Genomic DNA, 25,070 nt, shown 5'->3' with positions numbered 1-25,070 from the left:
GAAACAACACTTTATAACAAAACCATTGTTAGACTTGGTCATAATACATTAGGGATCTAAACATTTTAAAAATCTACATATATAGATTAGTATAGAAGGTATAGGGATCTAAACATTTTAAAAAGAATCTTTTAATCTACATAGACTATAGTAAAGAAAGCTAAGGTTAGCTTAAATAGGTAGAAAGAAAGATTAATTATAAGAAAGCCATTAATTAATTAGTTGAGTCTTTCTGACACAAAGTAACAACTTTAGAACAATTCAAAGCTATTCCATGACTCATTCCTTTTTACAACCCACATTTCGGATCTCTTATTACACCCATCGATCCATATTCTTGAGAAAACTAAAAAACAAAAAATTAAAAACTGTCCAGCATGGGAGGAGCTGAACATCTTGAGAAAACTAGTGTAAAAAAACACATGATGATGAGCAAGAAGGCGTTATCTTCTTCCATCGTTAATTACGTGCTTGGAGAGCAGCGACTCATCTGTTTATTCATCGGAATCATTGTTTCAGTTTCCGCACTCAGTATCATTAATCTCTCCCCGCGTACTATCAGCAGTGCTTCTGTTTCCCTTGATCATGTCTCATCAACTTCGATTCCTCGAAGAATAACGTATGAGTTGGTTGATCATGGCAACGTTAATGCAGGCATGTAAATAACGTATTATATTTATTTTTCATCAAATATATATCAAGTCTGAATAGTGTTAAGAAAATGGACCTTTATAAGTTTATTAAGTGTTTTGCAGGTGGAAAGGTGCCGTTGGGATTGAAGAGGAAGAATTTGAGAGTATTGGTAACAGGTGGAGCAGGGTTTGTGGGGAGCCATTTGGTGGATAGGTTGATAGAGAGAGGAGATAGTGTGATTGTCGTTGATAATTTCTTTACTGGTCAAAAACAGAACTTGTTGCACCATCTCAATAACCCTAAGTTCGAGTTGGTTAGACATGATGTGGTGGAGCCTATCTTGCTTGAAGTTGATCACATTTATCATTTGGCGTGCCCTGCTTCTCCTGTTCATTACAAGTATAATCCCATCAAGACCATTATATCCTTTTACTACTAATAACTTGTTTCCATGTGATATTTTAAATTAACTTGGAATGACTATTAATTGCCCTTTTTAAAAAAATAAAATTAGTGATAGAGTTCAAAATTCATCCATCCATGACTACCATGTAGAGTTTTTTTTTATAGTTTGAGGATAATTTTGACCCTTTTTTGTTAAAACAATTATAAGGAGCATTTTGGAGATTGTTTATTTTTTGGTTAAGATTCCTTGATTTAAGTAGATAGAGATCACAAAACAAATGTGATGGGAACATTGAACATGTTGGGGCTGGCAAAAAGAGTAGGAGCTAGATTTCTGATAACTAGCACAAGTGAAGTGTATGGTGATCCTTTGCAGCATCCTCAAGTTGAAACTTATTGGGGCAATGTTAATCCCATTGGTTAGTCAATTCCTTCATCCATATTTTATTATTCTTGTAATCGAGATTCTCATTATAGTTTGTTCACATGTCAATGGACCATGTAACTAAAGTAATTTATTTTTTAAAAAAACTTTTTGGGTAGGGAAAATGGGAGATGGGAGACAGGATTACGAGGTAAAAATTTAACTCATCAACAAGATGAAAGTTCAGATAGTCAATCAACTGAGCTATAAAATTCTCAATCATTCTCTTCTCAGCTTGTTATCTTAATCAATTGGGCTGACAAAATGGTTAGAAAAAGCAAGTAACCATCCAATCCAACGTAACCCATAAAATGCAAGTTTGATCATAACTGATAATTTAAAAATGGATCAAATATGACACTATTATCTCGTAAAAAACGATATCTAGATGAATAAAGTAGATATCCATATTAACTATATTCATTTGTCAGCTTGTTATTGTTCATGAGTTGTTGTTTTATTGGAGTCTAAGCTTATTTTGACTTTTTAACTTGTATTCTCACTTGACTATTCCTGTAACCATGGATAGTACGTTGGTTAACCCATTTTTAATCCGTATTCAATATGGACGAGTCAAATATTTTATTCGATCTGATCCGCTCGTTTGCCAATCCTATGACTTATCTAACGGTACTAGACTTAGTTTGATGATTGAGCAGGTGTCCGGAGTTGTTATGATGAAGGAAAGAGAACAGCTGAGACTTTGGCCATGGATTATCATAGAGGACTTAACGTTGAGGTTTACTACTATTTTAAAAGAAAAATTGTACATTTTGTTTTCAAGATTCCTTGCATACATATCAAATTCAGAACTTCTTAAAGGTTTAATTCAAATATGAAGAAGTTATTATTTAAGAACATTGTTGTTTTTTTCAGGTTAGAATTGCTAGGATTTTTAACACATATGGACCTCGTATGTGCATAGATGACGGTCGGGTTGTGAGCAATTTCGTTGCGCAGGTATATGTTACTTCATCCTTCCATATATAAATCGAAAACGGATCATTTTTCCAGACAAATGAACAAATTTTTCTGTCCATCTAAAAGAAAATTTCCATTAATAAATCACAAAGGAGGTCGATGAACACGACTAATATGTCATGTGGATTTGTAAATTTTGTGTGCTATATATATTTGCAGGCATTAAGAAAGCAACCATTAACTGTTTATGGAGATGGGAAGCAAACTCGAAGCTTCCAATATGTTTCTGATTTGGTAAGTTCCACATATTTCCTTGTCATATTTGTGATCTTTCTTAATTTTTTGAGGCCTCTAATGTTTTGGTATTATAATTAATAAACACAGGTAGAAGGATTGATGAGGTTGATGGAAGGAAATCATGTAGGTCCTTTCAATCTTGGCAACCCTGGTGAATTTACCATGCTTGAACTAGCTAAGGTATTAGTACTAATTAAATCTTTGCATCTCATGTTCTTTTGGATATGTGCTTCATCATTAATAAGTGAGTAAACATTAAACAATTGATCCCTTCTAAAATAGACATGAAAATAGTTTAGGGAAGCAACTATAGATGCAAGTATGTTTGTGTACTAGTATTAGTTTACATATTGTGCTTAGGTTGTTAGAGCATACTTTAATTACATAATTATATTCTTAATACATTTTTTATATGTGGATATGATTCTTTTTTCATTGCTAAGCATGTGTATATTCTTTTTATTTTTCTTTTATAATCATAAATTGTTGTGAGACTTGACTCGAGATCTCTGTCTGCTTTGATATGTGTCATAATAAGAAATGAACATATATATTAGGTCTAACATCAACCCCAAATATAAGCGCAAAAAGGTGAGACTTGTCAAGACCAGACCAAGTCCCCCATCCCGCTACTACTAATGTGAGACTCAACACTTGTGCACCTGTCAACTAAAGAGTGAGCAATATATAGCATGTGTGTCTAACCTCGAGTAAATCAAGAATTGAGACAAGTCTGACTCTGATATTATATTGAAGTGTGTGGCATCTTTGACAACTAGAGATATTATAACACCCTTAATTTAATTGCTTAATTAAATTCTCCCCAATAAGTACTCTTAAATAGGTTGAGAGATGTATCATGAACTAATATTACTATTTGCAGGTAGTACAAGAAACAATAGATCCAAATGCAAAGATAGAATTTAAACCAAACACAGAAGATGATCCCCACAAAAGGAAGCCAGACATTTCAAAAGCAAAACAACTTTTAGGATGGGAACCAACAGTCTCCCTTCGCCAAGGATTACCTCGCATGGTTGATGACTTTCGACGACGTATATTTGGCGATGATAAGCTCGATTCTGGTTTATAGTAAATAGTACTCTTTCCATAATTTGGTTATGGATGAAAGAAAGATGACAAGTTGAAGATGAATACGTACAATTACTTATATAGGTTATATATATTGACTATACTTTTCTTTCTTTTTTCATTAATAATTATTTCGGAATAAGATTCTCCGTTAAAAGAGGATAATTGAATTGGAAGGTGTTTTTTATTTGTGTATTAGAGGATATTTGATTTGGAGTGTGTTGTTTTTGTGTATCTGAGGATAATTGAATTGAAAGGTGTGTTTTTTGTGTATTTGTTAAATCAAGAACAATAGTTTTGAAAACGTCGATGAGCAATTGAGCATATAGTGAGATTTTTTGTGTTTGATGAAAAAATTAAATTTGCACCATTGTGATCCTGAGTCCTAGTATGGTCCGTAGTTGTAACACCTCTTACTTAAGGACAAAGGTTTGACACATCAGAAATTTTAGTCATTTCTCCGTACCTTAGGACAACTTTTATCTCCTCTACTCACTCACATCAGGATAATACTATTCAGAGTATTTCTAAATTTTTCTTATCTCCTCTACTCATTCACATCAGGATAATACTATTCAGAGTATTTCTAAATTTTTCTAAGGGTGTGCATGCATTCTTAACACAATTCTTCTCTACGATAATAAAATTTTCACAAAAACCCCTCTCAAAGAACTAGTTGTAAAAAGTTTTGGAGTTCCTCATCAATATTCAGTCGTTATTCAATTAATTTTAAGTAGACTTAACGCATAAGCACACCCTTGAACTTGTACGCTTTTTCCATTTAGACAACTCAATAAGACCATCTTCCTATTGAACACCTAATGTATACTCAAAGTGTGTCTATCAGACACTTCATGGGCATTGCCCGGAAAATGCAAGTTGCGTGTCTTTCAAACGCCTATAACATGAATAAAGAGTGAATCATAATGCGACATGTGGCAAATTAAGAAAAATATCTTTTACAATTTTTTTTGTCAGACCCAGCAACCCCCTCTGCATCATCTTCTTTGAAGCCCCTCCCCACTGCCAACTTAAATTCCACCATTAATACTTTTATGAACTCTCTATTTGTTCTTTTTATTTTTATTATATAAATATTTCATAATCTCTCCTCCCCTTTCCTCCCAAGCAATATTCACTAACTTGCATAGCTCAATCCTTTCTTTCCCCCAAAAGTTATCGATTGTTTCCATAATTCTACCACTAACAACATCTTCTCTTCTTCTTCCTCTCTATTTTATCATTAACAAATATGATCAAAATTTGAAATTACCAAGAAATCAAATAGTACAACTCCGTATTTAGTTATTTTTTGCAACTTTGTTCATGGGTTTTGCTTAATCATGTACTTTTTTAAAAAATTCAACCATGGGGATTAATGTTGCTTTAATTATACCATTTTAATTTAACTTATTTTTTACTGGATTTAACAAAGAAAGTGAAGGAAGAGGACATTTTCAAGAGGTGAATGAGAGGTGATTATGACAGTGTTGGGGGCAATGGAGGAGAAGCGTTAAGAGGAGAAAAAATAGGGATGAAGAGAGATATTAGAGACCTCTCACGCGCTTTTAATGAGTGCACTACATTCACTATGCCAGATCAGCAATGTGTGTCTAATAGACACACTTTGAATATACATTAGGTGTTTAATAGGAAAAAGGCCTTTCTAAGGTGTCTAAACGAAAAAAAGCGTGCAAGTTCAAGGGGCTGCTTATGTGTTAAGCCTTTTAAGTAATTAAGGTATGCAAGACTTGCTCTATTTGTGTGAAAACATTATTGTTCTTTTATACATTGCATTTCTTCATACTAGTATAATTTTCTTTCATGAGACATGTTAGTGCTTAAGCTATGAAATGTTATGCATTTCATTCCAAATGTCATGAACTTAGATTTTTATTATGTTCCTATTCTATGAATTTCATTGTTCTTACCAAGAAAACATGATAAACTATGAATTGCGATTTTTCTTCAAAAGTAAGAACGTTATGATTTTACGATAGGATGTACATGATGATGAAATATAAACCATGATTATGAACCCTTGAGCTAACTTTTATCACATAAATATTTTGGAAGAACTATTGTTAACCAAGAAGGTGTGAGTTCTTAAGACAAGCGCCTAAAACTACTAATATCTTATGTAAATGATTAAGCATTGATTTTATTCTAAAGTCGGTTTTTCTTGATTCTCCTCGCATTTCATTCAGTATGCTTTGGGTGGTCATTTTCCCTTCATGTATTTCCTTTTGTTTCATTCTATGTTATAGTATTACATATAAGTACTATATCACATGTCCTCACATCCCTTTTTTAGGGGCACTGCAGGTTCAAACACCAGAATGACAAGGCTACATGCTAAATGTTGTATACACAATTTTTGATGAACCCCACTTGATTCTTATGACATGGGTTGAACTAACAAATGAGTGGGTCAATACCCCGCTCAAACTTAGACAGATTGAGCAGGTTGAGTTTGATTTTGCCACCCCTAGCTACTTGTATGGAAATTTAATCATTTAAAGAGAAGTCAATAATGGTAACATACAGTTGTAATCAAGAGTTAAGAGTTTTGACAAGATATAATGGTGAAACAACTAGTGACATCTTTACTGGACATTCATTATTACCAATTGTTTCAGCTGAAATAAACGCAACTAAGATGAATCAGCCTGATATTTTCATTGTTTAGGCCGTTATTCCTCTCCTCATACTTACTTCATCTTTAGATCCGGCTGATAATTGCAGGGATACCTGTAAAACCATTCAATCAACCAGGTCACTAATACCTAATTACTCGAGTTAAGGAGATGAATTAGCACAAAAATCTAGCAGTTATAATTCTTCACATTATATATTTGGCACATAAAACTTTAATACTATGCACTGGACATAAATTTAATTTAGCAGATGCATGACCAAGTGATTGATATTTATTTTAGCAACACCACTCAACAATTAGTCTTATAAAAAGAAAAGAGTATTTTACGAATATCAACACAGATTTGTCTTCCAAAGTTTGAAATGATGCAAAGAGATAGAATATATAAGGTGGTTCAAATTTTCTGCCGCTAGCTCAATATTTCTGATGGAACTCATTTTAACATCCACCCCAACTAATGAATTACACAAGGTACAACACCATTCCAACAAGGCAAAGAAAATGAGAGGTAGAAAGAAAAATGTCACAAGCAAGGAAAGTAAAATATTGCAGATCATGAAGTTTCGAAAACTCCAAATAATGTTTTGTTTTCTCCTCCACCTGACGAAAATTGTTCCCAGCAGCTGCCTGCCTTCCCACATATGATACTGTCTTATGCTGTTTCACTACTTTATCCCTGTTCTTTCAGTAACTGACTATTTCGATTCATTTAGATGGGGCACGGTGGAACATCAAGAGTAATACCAGCTTGGATTTGACCCCAACCAATAAGACGCCAGTGCTTCTCAATTCTCCGGCTTAGAGCAATTTTTTCGCCTTTGCTGGTACACACTGGGGACGTCAATTGCAGTTTCGCAAATACATTTTTAACAGCTACAACGCGAGCCCCAGTTGACATAGACCCTATATTTAACATAAGGATTTCTCCCTTTGCCAACTTTGAAACTTTACCCTGCCTTTCTGTGTCCTTTGTCCTCACACCCAAAAGACGACGGAGCAAAAAGAAATTCACCTGCATTACAAAGGAGCAACGGTAGATTCAATGAAGGATATGTGAGCATATGGCCTTAGAAAATTAAATGGATCTAACAAGTGAGCCTACTTAGCTATAACAACAACAATATACCCAGTGTAGTCCCACAAAGTGGGGCTGGGTAGGGTCTACTTAACTATAAATTAACTCAAAAACAATAAATTAAGAAAAGGAAATGGCAATTCTTTACAACAGATAACAGAGTACAAAACTTGTGTAACATTTTCATTACCTAAAAAACAGTTAATAGGAGATATCTACCAGTCACATTTTAACTGTCCTATTCTGGATTGTTCTGAAGAAGTCATTTACCTCTAGTTCGACGAAAACTTCAGGAAGTGATCCAACCTCCCCGAGAACTTGTCCCACCAATCGATCAGCACGTGTCAGTGTTGGATCCATGGTTGTTCCAACTCCAATAAGGCCTCCAGGCACGGCAAATTGTAGTTCATTTTGCTCGGCAAACAGTGACACAATTCTTGAATATATGGGGGTACATTTAATGTTGCCACTTTCATCCTTGACAACAATACCTGGACGAACCTCGATCAGCTGATTTACCTTCAACACACCCTGCACAAAGAATTGAACTGCTGACACCAAGTATGTAACTGCTGCTATGAGATTTTCTTAAATGTCCAGGTAAGAATAAGCACCCCACTACGGTAAATGATAAAAACAAGAATCTGTCAGGTCAATCACAAAGCTCTATGACCGCGGAGATGTTGTGAGCATAGAGTATTCGCTAGTTTAAAGGAAATAAGCAACATACCTTTAAAATACTGCCACCAGCAACGCCACCTCTGATATCATCAACTTCAAAACCAGGTTTATTAACGTCAAATGACCGAATAACGATCATATTTGGTGGTGAAGTGAAATCCCTCACAGGAATTGGGATTCGTTTCACAATATATTCACAAACAACATCAATGTTATACTTCAATTGAGCAGAGATTGGTACAACTGGGGCACCATCTGCTACAGTTCCCTGAACATGGTGTTGAAGTACAGTATCATTATATAGCTTCGTGGATCAAGCACAAAAAGAGTGCAAGGCTAACCGATACTGTATACCACTAACCTGAATAAATTTCTGAATAGCTTCATGCTGATTGATGGCAACATTTTCCTGAACAAGATCAACCTTATTTTGAAGAATTATTATATGTTGGAGTCTCATAATTTCGACTGCGGCTAAATGTTCAGAAGTCTGAGGTTGGGGACAGCTCTCATTGGCAGCAATTAGAAGTAATGCTCCATCCATAATGGCTGCTCCATTAAGCATGGTAGCCATGAGAATATCATGACCCTGCAGCAAAAGTCACAGAATAAACACATACTCTTGTTCCAAAAAAATCAATGGCGTATAGACTAGTTTATCATACAACAAACCTAAAGAGCTAACGAAATACCAAACGTAGGGGAAAGTTTTATGCCTGGTTAATACCAATCAACAACTTCCTTACCAAAAAAAAAGAAAAGAAATGTATGCTTGCAAACTACCCGTGAGAAAGACAGAAAGAGAATTACAGACAAAAAAGATGCAATATAAACAGCATGCAGAATAGATGCTCAGCCATCTTCACCGTAATTACGCGGAAACATTCACTGGTAATTTAAAACGGAAAAGTTTGAAGAAAACAAAAGGCAGCCAATGGTAATTTTATTTTATTTATGTTTTTGAAACTGTTAACTTTGTATTCCTCAGCATTAAGGGTATGCTGGCCACCTCCAAAAACATGACTACAAAAGAACTAAACAATAAGAAACAAGTACTTACAGTTCTCCTAGGAAATCTACTATATTTACTTCATCATCTACAATTTGTTCTTTACACCAAAAACGAGAAGAGATACAATACAATTCCATTTAATTTAAGCAGGCCAATGGTAATTTAAAACATAAAAATAGATTCCTCTTCTATGAAAAAGTACCTTTTACATAATGATATAAATGCCATTCGCTTCCACCCTAACACCTAAAGAGTACAGTATCTAAAAATAGACAAGAGAGGATAAACTGACAAACCACACAGGCCCAGATATTGGAAAGCAAAACCATCAAATAGAATGCAGAAGTTTTCAGTCAACGGAACAATATGATAAGCACCTAAAACTCGAAGGGTCCAAAATGTTTTAGATATAGTTAAGAAGATATACTATGGTATATTCCCACTTGTATACAACAAAGGTTAGTCACCTTACCAACTCCAAAATGCAAACAAGATTACACAGTAGATTGGCATATGAAATACTTACAGGACAATCAACAAAGGACACGTGTCTCAGCAGTTTCATCTTGCAGCTCTCAAAACCAGGGACATCACATGTGGGACTGTCTTCTTTTCCACTTCCATATGCCCTGAAAGGATTTTTGTTTAACTTACAATAAATCAGATGAAGCAAAAGTACACTTTTCTCTAAATTTTAAGAGCTTACTTATAGCACATGGGTCTAGGGCAGCGCTCTTCTTCACATTTGTAAATCTTCGCATTAGCATATCCAAGCTTGATGGTAATGTTACGCTCTAGCTCATTCTTAAAACGAACAGTCTGCAGATTTTAGGGGAATAATTAATGGTTACTTTCAAGGATAATAGTGTAAAGCCACCCAAAGCAACATCTTCTCAGCTTTTCAATTATTGTGAAATATTATTCTTATTGTAAGTACTAATGTTAGCTCTAGGCTTCCTACAATTCATGCATAGACATAGTAATATACCAATATTAAGAAAGCAGCCTGCACAAGGAAAATTAAGTAGAAACAAAGACTTGTTGGGATCATGTGTGAGTTTTTAAGACTCAAAAGAGAGAGAGAGAGAGGCTCTCCATTCTCTCTAGAACCCAGTCACCAGACAACCACCCATCAGCCTTTTATCTTTTGGCTGACACTTTGGGTGCAATATTGATTAGTCCATTCCATTTCCATTAGGGATGGTGTACTAGAGAGGTGTGTAAGGAAACTCTCCAAAAAGAAGACGGCAATATCTCTCTTTACATAGTAGATTGATTCTCATAACAGAGTTCTGGACTCATTGCCTACATACACCATGTCTCTGTTTCTAATGCTGGGTTCCGTAATCAAAAGAATTGAAGAACTATGCAGAGATCACTTATGAGTTATGGCAAAGTAACAAGGAGAATAGTCACACGAAACACGAATACAAGAAACAGGGAGGTTTGGGGATTCGAGATTTGAAGAGCCACAACAAGGGTCAAGACCTAGGTAGAACCTAAAACATCTAGAATTGTAACAGTATCCTCTGTGTAGAACTGATTACACCAAAAACAAAACAAAAAAAGCCAAATACAATTCAAAACTTGATCTTTTGCAGCAAGTTGCCACTGGCCCACTGCCCTCAAAACATCTGAAATTCTTTTCTTTCCAGATTATCCACCATATGCATGTATGGGACAGTTCTCCATCTATCTTTGTCCCTTGTTTGAGCTCTTGCTTCAACCCAACATAAAAGAACTTCAAATATCTAAGAATGCCTCTTATTTTGATAAAGACCTTCCATAGCTGATTTGTTATATTGCAATGTAGGAATAGATGGCTAACTGTCTCTGCTTCTTCTCAACATAAGTATCACCTTGAACAAAGCGAAATTCTCTCTTGATGAGATTGTCATGAGTCAAAACAGCCTCTTTTGTTTAGTAACCAACAGACTACTCTATGGAAATCTTAAATTTCTTCATATATGCTTTCATGGCCAATTAGCAATTTGGTGGTTAGATAGATTCATCATTTTTTTTATAACCGAGAAATCCACCTGTGACCCGCCCTTTGGACCAATCATAGCCTTCTAAACTCGGTAGATAATGGGCCCGCCCCTCTACCCTTCTCCACTTAAATACCGGGCTTCGCTTTGCATGGTGTGGAGCTTGAACCTGTGACCTAAGCCACAAATCCTCCACCTTTTGCCACTCGAGCTAGACCTTGCCACCACATTTGTTACTTTCATTCTGTAGTCCTTTAAATTATTCCAACTGTTTGTAAAATTCAGCCACTCTAGTCACCTCCCAATCATTTAGCATTCTACTAAATACTATAGCCAATCTTGAGGAGTCACTTCTGCTACTGTCTTCTGCTGATGTTGCACTAGACAGAAGATATCAGGGAAAAGAGCCTCAAAAAACTCATCCCCTAGCCAATTATCTCCAAAATAATATATCGTGTCCATTGGATACTTCAATTGATGTTTGGTTCTTCATATCAGACCAGAGAGTCCTCATGGATCTCCACAAACTGACCCCATAGGCTGCATTAACTTCCTTTGACATCTACTTGTCTTCCTCTCAACATTTTGCTTTAATCACACTCATAATATTTGAGTTTCTTGAGAATACATCATTTACCATTTTATCTTAGAATGTCTTGTTTTGCAACTGCAGATTCCAAATTCCTAGTCCACCATGAGGTTTACCACCTATCAGGGATTTTCGTTTGACCAAATGAAAAGCTCTCTTCTCTTTGTTTCCTTGCCATAAAGAGGATCTTCTGCGTCTGTCAATCCTTTGAACAATCCCTACTGGAATGGGAAATAAGATATGTTGGTACTTGGTAGAGTGTCTAGGACTGAGTTGATGAGGAAGTTTTCCTCCCATAGATAAATATTAATATTTTCATCTAGACAACTTGTTTCACACTTCTCACCAACATTGTTCCATATAGCCTTGGACTAGGATTTTGCACCCAATGGCGCGCCCAAATAAACAGTAGGTAAATTACCTATTTGTAACACATCCTTTATCTCGCATAGAAGGCTTACGAGCCTAAGTTTGAAAATTTTATTGTAACATCGCTTGTGTTTGAAAATATTAGTTTTAAATTAAAATTTGATAAGAATATGTTTTTAGTTTCTTCCTAAAATGTCCTAAATAATTATAAAAATTATTTAGTTACGATATAGTTGTGTATGTATTATTTTTATAAGAGTTTTATAAATTAGTAACATTTTAACGGAGATAGTAAGTCTTGTTATGTCAATAAATTATTATTATTTGTGGTAGGCTTTGTTCAAAATAATTTTCTATTAATTATGATATATTTAAAAATTTATATATATTTTATCACGAACCTACGCAATACCCGAACATATACATAATGGGATAAAAGAAAGATCTTAATGTGCCACTCCACTTCCACGTGGAAGTGGAGGGAGAGTACAGCGAAATTAAATGTGAAGGTGGTGGCATATATCATTTTTAACTAGGCATTTTATAATATGATCATACAAATAAATGTGGAACTTAAATTATTGTCGGTCATGTGACCTTTTGCAGCATATGAAATCTATATATACATATTCACTTCAAAAGTCCTCCCCATTATTTTCATTATACATATATAACTTATACAAATTTTCTTACATTTCTCTTTCCATATATATATATATATATATATAAGCATATGCATGCAGGGAGGAGAATTTTTAGTGGAAAAATATATTCTTGACTCTATCTGATAATTGAAAGAAAATCGAGTAATACATCAAGTTATTCAAGCCTGTATTTAAGGTATGTTAAGGCAAAATCCTTCTTTTTCATATTGCACGAATCTTGAACGTTACAAATTGTCGAATGAGTCATTTCTTCTTTTACTATTTGTTGCTAGGAAGACCCTCTATGAAGGGCATTGGGATGTCAGCTGATTGTATTTTGTATCTTTATCGTATAATTATCACCCTTATAATATTGTGAAGTCAGTTTGACAGTTAAGTTTGGCAGATATATTGGAAAGTTATTATGTAGTATCCAAGGGAGTTGTTAAACAATTCTTTCTTGTTAGAAGCATTTACGAAAATGTTATTTGAAAACAATACTAATACTAAATCTTTTACTCTATTCTTTTGGTTATATACTTGTCAAGAAATCTTGTTTCTAAAAAGGACCATACGACTACCAAATTAGAGTCATTTATAAATCAAGTCAAGCCTGTCAGTCTTCTTTTGAGTTCCTAAAGGACTAATTTTTTAAAGTTAAAAGTCGAGTCAAGAGCTTTAAGTCTATTATGAGTTTTGTAAGCCTAAATGGACATAGGAGAGTTAAATAAATTCATGAGGAGATTCTTTCATCACCTTAAGATCCTTATGAACATCTTCAGGTTTAAGTTACCTTTCTAAAGTAGAGATAAGTATTCATGTTTATTCTAAAAGTATACGAGGTTCTGCAAGACATTTGTATCTTATACGAAAGTGATTACAAGATTATGAGAATAAGAGTACAGAAGAGCCAAGATTGGCTAAGTTCTTGTTATGGCCTACTATGTGCATAAAAAGTTCATAACATATCCTGGTATGTTATGCATTTTGCTTCGAGCTATAATTGAAGGGAAGGGGGCCTATTTACCCAAAAGCCTATGTATATTGTACAGATGACCACAAGTTGGCAAATATGATGTCGGTTAGCTACCGAAAGGCACCACCATTGCTAGCATTTGGTTGGGTATGCCATTCAATTGCATCTATATATATATATATATATATATATATATATATTTTCACGATACACGATTACACGAGCATATCATGCATACTTAATTACTATAAGGTCAGATGTTGGCCATGGAGGCTATCAGAGTTTCAATTTAAGGTGGTATCTCTATTATCCTTTTTAATGCAGCTATTTATAATTCTACTTTCCGCCCTTCACACCAGTACATTTTCATTCGTACTGACGTCCCATTTCCTGGGGACGCTGCATTCGTGTTGCAGGTTCAGACAGATGTCTTGATCAGCCTTTGCAATGGGGGTGTTGTCTCAGCTGAGGATTGTAAGCTCCATTCTTCTTGGAGCTGTTGGTATATCTATAGGTTTTACATACTTGAGTTTTGTATATAATTGTAAGTATCTTTGGAGCATATTCCCAACCCGTTGAGTTGTAGAATTCTTAGAGACTTGTGGACATACTTTGTTGGGTCTTCTAAGCATCCATTTTTATATCCTTGTCGGCTTATTGTATATATGATTTCAGTTGCAGCCTTGTCGGCTTGATAGTTCTTTATCACTTATGTTGGCCTTGCCAGCCCATTCATTATGCCATTGATATTGTTGTGACTTTGTCGGTCAAGATATTCTTTATCAGTTATTGTTTCAACAGTTGATTGTGATGGCCTTGTCGACCCTCGATGTTCCCTTTCCATTATGTTTCAGTGGCTTGCTCGGTTAAATAAAGTATCGGGTGTCTGTTGCGCCTCCCCTAGTTTGGGGCATGACACTATTGTTCCTCCCATAAGCATTGCAAATGCCCCATGTCATTTACTTCATTGATAGAGATAAGATGGCTCTTCCTCTAATCGATGTGTACACATGATCTAAAATGCCTTCAAATAGGACCAGAATAACTCTTAGGAACCTCAGTTGTTCTTCTTTTGTATAACAGCAGATTAAAGAGTCATCAACATATTGGAGATGCGTAACCTCCCAGCAGCTACAGCCATTCTTGGCCACCCTAAAACCCTTGATCTATCCATTTAATTTTCTTGTCTTAACCATGTAGTTGAGCCCTTCCATAGACCATAGCTAATATGAACAAAAAGGGAGACACAGGACCTCCAGCCTAAAACCTCTATGAGCAAGGAAAAATCCTTCGGAAGATCCATTTATGGTAGTGGAGAACCTGACAGTAGAAATGCAATGTTTTGTCCAGCTAATCCATTTCTACTGAAACCCTATTCATTGCCATATTTTCGGAAGGAAACTCCAATAACACGGTCATATACCTTTTCAATATCTAATTTACATAAATTTCTTGGTTTCTTTTGCTTGAAACTAGAGTTCACAGCTTCATTAGTTATCAAACAACATCCATTACTTGTTTCCTTTTGGTAAAAGCCATTATTGTGAGTCCATCATCTTAGCCATCAATCTCTTTAGTCTTTCCATCAACACCTTTGAAATCACCTTGTATATACTACCAATCAAACTAACAGGCGTAAAATCTCTCAATTCCTTTGCTCTTTGTCTTCTTAGGAATGAGTGCTACAAATGGATTTGGAGGTTCAATTGTGAAGAATTTTACTGTCTCTAAGTTTGGCATGTTGAACCATTGAGTCACAAAACCTACTCTCCCTCCTCTCCGGTTGAGTATCTAAAAGCATATTACAGACTTATGGGAAGTATTCTTGGTAAATTCACAACTAGCAATTGGCAATGGGCAAAATTAAATTCTTCCATGAATCATTGCTTGGCCATCCACCACTAAAGAATCTTTTTCCAGAGTTATTTATCTACTATTCTAATCAATTGGCTACAATAGCTAAATATTGAAAACTTGACATTTTCCTCCATTTGTTGCAAATGCTTAACTTACTACCTCAACCCAAACAATATCCAAACTAATTTCTGTGGAAAGGCTCCTCAAAGTACATTCACAGTGAAGAACTTCAATTCTTTGCTCGCTAACCTGATCACCAACCCACAATGGCCCTGAAAATCCATTTGGAAGAACATGGCACCACACAAGGTTAAATGATTCTCTTAGTTAGTTCAAATGAAGCTTGTCTTTCCCTAAACAAGCTCTAGAGAAAGGTTTTCAATTGTGTAACAAATGTAGCCTTCGCAAAAAAGAAGGAAGGTAACAATCATTTATCCCTTCACTGCAAGTTCAATGCCTAGCTATAACCCTCTTATTCCACATCACATGCCTTAAGTGGTGCATTTCTGGCTCCACCCTTCAGAGCTCCTTCAAGGATAGCATAGAGAGGGTTTACATAATTAGCGCCCTTTGGGACACCATCCCACTTGCTATTTGGTGGGTCATTTGGAAGGAAAGGAACTATAGGTTTCTGAGAAGGAAGAAGATTTTGCACCTATCATGAAGAACAATTATATATTCTTGCTTAGGCGTTGGTGCAACACAACTCCATTAGATGTATATGATGCTTTGTCCATTGTTGACTTTATTAACTCTTACATGACTTGCAATGGCGGCATTTTTTTTTTTTTGGAACTCTTTGGGGTGATGCTACTTCTATAAATAAATCACCATGCCAAAGCAATCATTGAGAGCTACCTAATTACAAACACATGAATATCATCAAAGACCTCAAAGTTGTTAGGCTAGCGAAATGTCTAATATAGGCTCCATCTCATGTAGCAACTTAACCCATATGGTATACTTCGCCATGCTATCTAAGGGAAATACTGCAATGAGTTTATCTTTGTTCACCATAAGAGAACAAAAAGAAAATGAGAAACCCTCAAAAAGAAGCTTCTTTCAAAAAATTAACCAACAACGCAATTGTAGAAATGAAACACTAATAGTTGGCGGTCAACGTATGGTTATACTCGTAATGGATTATCTACAATAAAGGTGCAATACGAAACTGTGGTGATATTTTAGTAAGATCAACGTATGCTTTGTAACCAGGTAAGAAAAAGTAGATTAAAAGAGGCACTGACATCCAACAAGAATCTTATGAACTAAAAGAACAAACCTTGTACACCTCAACTAAATGCCATTATAAGTCGGAAAATAACAATGTACCTGTACACCAGATATAGCTTTTACAACTGTTGACTTTCCGTGAGCCACATGGCCAATGGTACCTGGCAAATGAAATTAAATTCAGTACCATCTCCTGTAACGTGTAAAAGTGTTTGTCCAGAAAAAGGAAGTAAGAGAGACAAAAATCAGAATATTTTACTCCAATACACAAAATACAGAAGAACAAAGCAGCTAAAGGTTAAACAGACAGTATACCAATGTTGATCGTAGCTTGACGAGAAATCACTTCAGGAGAAAGTGGATGCAGCTGTGTTACATCCAACTTACTCAGGTCCTGCTCCATCAGTCCTTTTCGAGACATTTTGGCTGTTCTTCGATAATTCAGAGGTCAGCAATTCGTGAGTCTGTAATTAAGAACAGAAGATAGAGAACGTCATCAACAAAATTGCAGGTGACTTACAAGAGAAAACCAAGCAGTCTAGTAACAAACACAAGGTATAGAATCACAAATAAGAGAACTTCATTAAGAATAATTGTTTTGCTAGACTGAGAAGAATATCACTCCATTCTTATTCCTCATTTTAATCACTTACAGAAGGAGTGTGGGGTTCTGGCATTCGGGATTTGGCAATACACAACAAAAACCTACTGATGAAGTGGCATTGGAGGTACAAGAATGAAGAGGAAGCTTTACGGAGAAAGATCATCGAAGCAAAGCATGGAGGAGAAGATACTGTTGTACAGTGGCGGAGCCACCCTATTATGAGGGGGTTCATCCGAACCCCCTTCGGCGGAAAATTATATGATTTATACATGGTTAAAATAATTTTTTAGATATATATAGTAGATGTCGAACCCCCTTCGGCTACTTCGTGTGTCTATTTTTTTAAATTTTGAACCTCCTTATTGAAAATTCTGGCTCCGCCATTGCTGGTGTACTAGTATCAGTTCTTCTTCCCATGGTATGGGACCATAGAAATACATTAGTAGGCAATATGAATTCAGTAGCACACCACAATTCATATCAGAATAAGAAATAGAAAACAAACATTATTCCGGGTGGATAAATGGGCTGGAAATAATAGCTTGAAGGAGGATTACCCTGTCCTATTTCAAAATTGCAAGTAATACAGAGGCTACTTCCATCAGATGAGAGAAGGCCACTCCTGGAATTGAATTTCAGAAGGAATTGCAAGGATTTGGAGATAAATAGCATGCGGGAATTTCTGGCACTCAGATTCAGATGTATGAAAATGGCAGATTGTATTGGGGGGAAGGAGACGGGACAATTCACAGTAAAGGAATGTTATGGGAGGATATCTATATGTAAAATGTGATTGAAAAATGGCCCTGAAGCTGAAACCAAGATCCATACAAAAATAGCATGCCTTAGTTGGATAGCTATCAGGGGAGCTTCTCACACTCAAGACAGTTGAGAAGAACTGGTATTGCATTGTGCAGTAGATATTTTTTATATACAACAGAAAGTGTACACCACTTTTTTTTTTTTTTTATGACAAGGGAAACCCGCAGCCGCTACCCTTTGGGTGCGCACAGGGTAAATCCCCCGCTCCTATGCAATAGCTCGCAAACCACATAGGAGAGGTAACCCACACTAGGCAAACCCGGTGTGACGAGCTCGACCCAGAAGGCAAACCCCTTGCTTTCGCTGACAAGGGGTTTCGAACTTGAGACCTCCAACATGGAAGTCCCAAGCCCAAACCACTGGGCCACCCCTAAGGGTGAAAGTGTACACCACTTATTTTGCATTATCCAGTAATAAAGTGTGTATGGATTATGTTCTTGTTTGGAGTCGCTTGGGCAATGTCCTGCAACCTTAAAGAGGCTATGAGGGCTGTAGCTAATGGTTCATGCCTGCATAATTAGGACATTTGTAAACAGACAAAATAGTGTTGCACTAATGGGATCTCAACTCCCTACTACATTTTTGAAAGATAGATGATTGCCTACTCTTTTTGCTTGGTTATTAACTGAATAGTGTAGATAGTTCTCATATATCTTTGGATCTTTTAAGCTCCTTAAATTTTAGTTGGAGATATGTGATTTTGTACAAGAGCTAACTCAAATCAAACCTACTTACCTGATCCAAAAAACTATATATATATATATAGCAGAAACTTGTTGCAAACGTAGTAGAAGATAGAACCTTATCGACTAAACAATAATCAAACGAACACATTCCAATTGGAGAGGAATTAATAATAATTTCCAAGATATCAAATCAGTAATACGAGGTATTTTAAGAGTTGATAGAGCTTGTTATAAATTTGCTAAACATGCCCAATTGATAGGAGACCACACGGCAGTGCAACAAACATAAATGCCAGAAACTACATTGTTGCAACATATATTAGGGAAATTTCTTTTTTCTTTCAGTCCAAATAAGAGAACAAAAAAACCACTCAAAATGAAAATTAATTAAAGATACTAGAAAATTCCCCCTTCCTACATTTACTCTCTCATTTTGTTTGTGCCTCCACTCGGAATAGAATTAGTCATTAGGCGCAAGCAAGCATCGCAAATCACAAAGATAAGCCCCTACTTGCCAGCATGGTGGATAAGGGTCCTTTCCATCATCCGATGCAATATTTCAAACAAAGCACAAACTATATGCAATTGTGAACACAAAACTGTATGTTAACAGAAATGCAATATCGTCACAAGATCAAAGCACGGACTACCATTGATGATTCATCTATTACAGCTTTTTTGTTTCCTAATTCACATCCGGGAAAAAAATGGTGGAAATCCGTATGCTTTCCAATTAGCATAGACAGCCAGAACAAAGAACTGACGAACAAACTTAACAGATTTCTATAAGCGAGAGAGCATAACTACAGATTAAAACACTCACAAAACCCTAATCGCAAAAATATCATCGCCAAGTACTTTATCATTACACAAAATAATACCATTAGAGTTCCGTAATCAAATGAAAACTAGAATACATTTATAACAGCAAATATAAGCAAATGACTAAGAAAAATCACAGTGAAATTAAGACAACAAAATAAAAATCGATTGGAAAATAAAAGCTTTGTAGGAGACGACAAGCTCAGCGGCAACGCCGTCGACGGAGGAAGGACGGTGGACTCACCGGAGTAGAGTGGAAACGGTGCGGGACAGCCGTCGGAATGCAAATGAGAGAGAACGCGTGAGGTGTAATTTTGGCTGATAATATTTACTTTGATACCACCAATTTCTTACAAATTAAATTACAAAAAGATCCATTACTTTCAAATATTTTCATAGTTTTACTACCTTGATTATCAGATTCAACACTCAAAAACCAAATAATATCAAATTGTTGTAAAAATGGATGGCCATGTAAGCTTTACTTTGTGGTAAATTGATGACCAAGTAAAATTATTGTAGAAAGTTTTCTTTTCCAAGTAATGTATTATTCTTTTGTGTCTATAAAAGACACTACAAATGGTTAATGAATATACACTTAAATAGTTACTACTCTTATTTCTACTCTCTGTTTTTTTCTTTCTTTGCTCCTTTTATTTAATTTTTAGTATGCTGTCTTTATTTTATAACACGTTATTAGCACTATTATTTTTTTATTAAGAAAAATGTTTAAGCTAGTTGATCTAGACATATAATTTTATAAAAGATATTTTGCACTAGAATGATTGTAAATCAACAAATAAGTTTTTAACAAAGTTGATGCATAAACTTGGTGTTAAGAGTCTTACCTAACTTAGGGAGCTCTTTGTTAATGGAAATCAAAGGTATAGGCTAGTGAGGGCAACATCCCTTGCCAGGGAAGTTGTCAAAAATTCACTTTTGATACAAGATTTAAGAGCCAAACAATCAGAAACTTAGAATTAATGGATGATTTAATTGTAGAAGGTCATTATAAATTATCATACCATGTCTTTCTGAATCTTTATCATCATGGGTAAGTGGAATCTTATTTTTGTTTCTGAGAAAATTGAAGGTACATAATATGTTGCAAGTATATATTGATAGATTGTTTATCACATTAAAATAATAGTTTGTCAATAGAACATAAATGTGGATAAAAGACAAAAGGCACTTATAGAATAAATGTGTTCACATAACAAATTATGAATAATGTTTACTTTTTCTGTGGTTAAAACTCCAATCATTTCTAAATTAGATGAAATTTATTAAATTTCAAATTAATGGTTACTTGCCTTTAAAATGATGTTTGTATCATTAGTCAGAGAAAATCAGATAAAACATATCAATACTATTCTATTTTTTCTAGATCTATGAAATCCTTACAACTTGAAGCTTAATGTTTTGATATGAAGTTTGAAGTAATTCTATAATTTAATTATGAACAGAAGAAGAGATACATTTCAATTTATTTTACTAATATATATTAATATTGTTATAATGGTGAGCATTTTTCATGATCTACAATATGTATCATCTTGATCTGGAAATATTTTGTTCGTCGTTCATAATACATTAGTGACAAATGTTATATGATTTGCTACTACGCTATTTGACACATACTAACAATTAAATTATTGATCGCTTTAATCACTCATTTTATTTTTAAGCTTCATGGATCATTAAGAGTTTATGTCATTTATACTAACAATATTTTCTTTGTTGTTATTACATATGGTTGATTTGTTTAAGGATTTCAAATCTGAATCCTTAATAACGGTGGTTATGATAAAAGTTTGACAAAACTCAAGGAAATACATGATTGTCCAAAGTGATAAATTAAAAAAAAGGCTTGGTGGTTAGTTTTGATGTACTTTGACATGTTATGTCATTGATTGATAGTAAGACGGTGAATTCAAGTTTCATCGCACCAAAAGGGTAAGACATTGATTAAAGTCTCGATGCGTCATGATGATAAGATTTTGGGTTCAAGTCCCATCATATTTTGGCCTAACACACTTTTATATGGATAAGACATTGGGTTAAAGTTCGAATGTAATATATTGATGATATAATGATAATTGAGCAAATTGATATGTTCTTGATAAAAAAAAAATGTGAAGCCCGTCCCATTGAATATGTTCCATTCTTTGAGGTGAATGTGATAGCAATACATTAAAAGTCTTAAAGATGACAAGATAATTTTATGATAACATATGAATATGGACGTGAAGGGACAAAATTATAATAGTCATCATTGTGATAATTATATATATAAAAAAAACATTATGAGTTCTCAAAATGGCCTTTTAAAGAGTGAAGGTAATTTTTTTTGTCATCAAAATGATATGAAAGGTCATTAGAAACATGTTTGTTATGAGACCTAATAATTTGATAAGTTTATAAATCCTCCTTCAAAGAAAAGGATGAAAAAGTGGTGATACACTTGACTTTCAAAAAGTGATGTTAAGGTATGTCATATGAATATGACAAATTTCAAAGCATGACGATGAACTTCTAATGAAAGGAATAATTATGAAGCATGTATATATGATTATCGTCAATTCGTTGAAGAGAATGTGATTTGTGATAAGTATCACGAAAAGTGGACCACTCTTGAAAGTGAATATGTCAAGAGATGATGAAAATTATAAATAAAAACATACTCATGTATGATTTAATAAATACCACAACTCACCCCTATGGGAGGTTAGAGAGAAATAAAGAAATTTTATGTTGGTATAAATGGTCACTGGTCAAGTACTTTTAGCACATCACAAATATTGTGGTACGTATTATGATGAACTATCGAAATGACAAAACAAGGAAATAATTCTTGACCACAAAAAATTGTTATTGATTATGTATTTTTGTATGTCAAAAGTATTTTGCCTGATATTAAACAAAAGGGAGGAGATACTAATGACAAAACTAAATCAAGAAACAAGTTTTACTTGTAATGATTTTGACCATAACAATAATGATATAAGTTTTTCATGAAAGAGATGTTTACCACACAAACCATGTTATGAAATATGTGGTAGTATTTAATGTTAATTGTGAGCTTTGGTGAGCTAATGTGCTACTACCCAAAGAAATAAAATTGCTCATGATATTGGAATTGTAGTAAGTCTCGATTTTTTTTTTTTTAAGTTTCAAAGAAATAGTCAAAAATAAATAAATTATATTGAGACTATAAAATATGAAAAGATTTAAGATCTTCATATAATTAAAATGGGTTATAAATATTTATGTGAAAGGCTAGTTTTCATGTTGTTTGTGGTAACTAAATATGAACATGACGATGGAATCACATGCAAAATAAACTAGAAGTTTATTGAAATAAGTATCAGTTGGCATGTCCGGTTGATGACCATCCCAGTTCAAATATGATACGAAAATAAATGAGAATTTATAAATTCTTCAAGAATTCTCTTGTATTGTTTGTTCTCATGATAAAATTATCATTACACCAACTAAGGTTGAGATTATAACTCCTGAAATTTTGAAATGTATAAAAGGTGAATATGGGCACGTTCACCTGTCATGTGGACCATTTACTATTATATAGATGCATCTATGTTACGGTCACATGTGTTTTATTATCAACTTGCAATTTGATTTTTGCAAATGTTGTTTGCTCAAATTGTTAGAGAACATTTCAAATTGTAAAATTATATTGATGATGTTGATTTATATCCAAGTGGTTTAAGAAAAAATTATATGTCTCCAATTATAACTAAATCATTGGTTATGAGAACAAAACTCCCAAAAGAAATTTGGTATGAGATGTGTTATATAAAGTGTGGCAACACTTGTACGTATCAAGCCAACAAGGTTCCCCTATCACAAGTGGTTCAGGGTCAGGAACCAAATAATTCTCATCTAGAAATTTGAATATGCGGTATATTATTCCATTGCTCCACCATTACGCAATGCACAAATATGAGTCCCCAAATAAGGTTAGGTGAATGTTAGATTCTCTAACATTGGGGGGGGGGGGGCAGATAAGCAACTGGAAAATAAATTATACATAATGAATTATATGATCCTTGTTGAAGAGATAATTTAAGTCAATTGTCAGACGCATTCGTTAACCCTATGTTATAATCCAGTTATGAATGCTCCAATGAAAAGTCCTTGAAGGACACAATTTATGGCACGCCTGAAGCGTGATAAATTAATCGATTTGAAAGATAAAATTTCTTGAAGAAGAAAAAGAGCAAATGATCAAGATGGTCATAAGAATGAGGCAATGCTTTAGAAAGAGCACCGTGACATAACACTTTATAAAACCTTGGCAAAGGTTCAGGTACCTGTAAATGATGAAAAATAAAGTGAGATTGATAAGTTATGCCACATTAGAATCGATATCAAATAACCGTCGACGATAACTTGAATATAATGTGGCTCTCAAAATTATAAATGGTAATGAGGATCTTGAAATTAAATTTGTCGAAAGTTGACAGCTAAATGATTGGCCAAAAAAAAATACAATTCAAGTATTTTTCTATTCACTTGGAAAAGTGATGTTTTGGACTTATTTTGTCCATATACCAAGATATAATGTTAGTGGGGGTACAAATGAATTATTGTGCGATAAGCAAAATCGTAAAATATAAAGTATGAGTTGTACATTGAAAAATAAAGATTTTTCGCAAAAGTCCTGACGTTATTGTATGGAGATGTATACTCCCAAGGTGAATGCAATGAGGTTTTTTTCCATCTGACAATATATGAAAATTTTGAATACGCATGATGAATGATTATCATGTCTAGCTAGACAGTAAATATTATATGAAAATCCTTGAAGGATTTAAAAGGTTATAAAGCGATTCCATTAAATAGTACCCCAATGATTGTAAGATCACATATTATAAAGATCAATTTTGATCTCATTAAAATGGTTAGAAAGTACCATTTCATAGTGCAATTGGTGAACTTATGTATCCTACTATTATTATTCATGGTAAATAATTTTATTGGTATGGATGCAAAATATAACATCACTCTTATCGGTGGAGATATTAGAGTGAATAAAATATCGATATAAATTATTTATTCTGATCAATTGTGTCAAGATTTATTGATCGTGAAATTGTAGGAAATTATGAAGTTTGAACTCATGAAAGTTATATATTTTCATTTGGAAATACTGTCATTTCAAATCATTCCACAAGACAATCAATTTTACTGAAAATGTTTGTCAGTGCTCGATTGTTGCTGCTAACAAATCAAACGAGCAATTTGTCTATGTCGATAA

At 34.4% G+C, this 25,070-nt stretch overlaps 2 protein-coding genes across 2 annotated transcripts; one reads left to right on the top strand and one right to left on the bottom strand.

Annotated features, from left to right (window-relative positions):
• The first annotated feature begins 377 nt into the window (after positions 1–377).
• On the top strand, positions 378–3,784 carry LOC125812310 (UDP-glucuronic acid decarboxylase 4-like). Its single transcript, XM_049491822.1, has 8 exons — positions 378–654; positions 756–1,059; positions 1,315–1,457; positions 2,122–2,201; positions 2,339–2,422; positions 2,603–2,677; positions 2,768–2,860; positions 3,564–3,784. Exons 1-8 carry the CDS (start codon positions 378–380, stop codon positions 3,771–3,773), a joined length of 1,266 nt encoding a protein of 421 aa, XP_049347779.1. The 3' UTR covers positions 3,774–3,784.
• A 3,029-nt stretch (positions 3,785–6,813) lies between these two features.
• LOC125812300 (eukaryotic translation initiation factor 2 subunit gamma-like) lies at positions 6,814–20,170 on the bottom strand. Its single transcript, XM_049491811.1, has 9 exons — positions 20,034–20,170; positions 17,171–17,319; positions 16,955–17,016; positions 9,906–10,018; positions 9,726–9,828; positions 8,549–8,776; positions 8,237–8,455; positions 7,777–8,037; positions 6,814–7,443 (listed from the first exon to the last, which is right to left on the bottom strand). Exons 2-9 carry the CDS (start codon positions 17,274–17,276, stop codon positions 7,141–7,143), a joined length of 1,395 nt encoding a protein of 464 aa, XP_049347768.1. The 5' UTR covers positions 17,277–17,319; positions 20,034–20,170; the 3' UTR covers positions 6,814–7,140.
• Between the last annotated feature and the right edge of the window lie 4,900 nt (positions 20,171–25,070).

The sequence above is a fragment of the Solanum verrucosum genome, unplaced genomic scaffold (genome assembly GCF_900185275.1).
Source record: "Solanum verrucosum unplaced genomic scaffold, falcon-dt-bn FXZP01000115.1, whole genome shotgun sequence".
In the NCBI taxonomy this organism is placed as follows: domain Eukaryota; kingdom Viridiplantae; phylum Streptophyta; class Magnoliopsida; order Solanales; family Solanaceae; genus Solanum; species Solanum verrucosum.
This window is presented reverse-complemented; position numbering and strand designations above follow the sequence as displayed.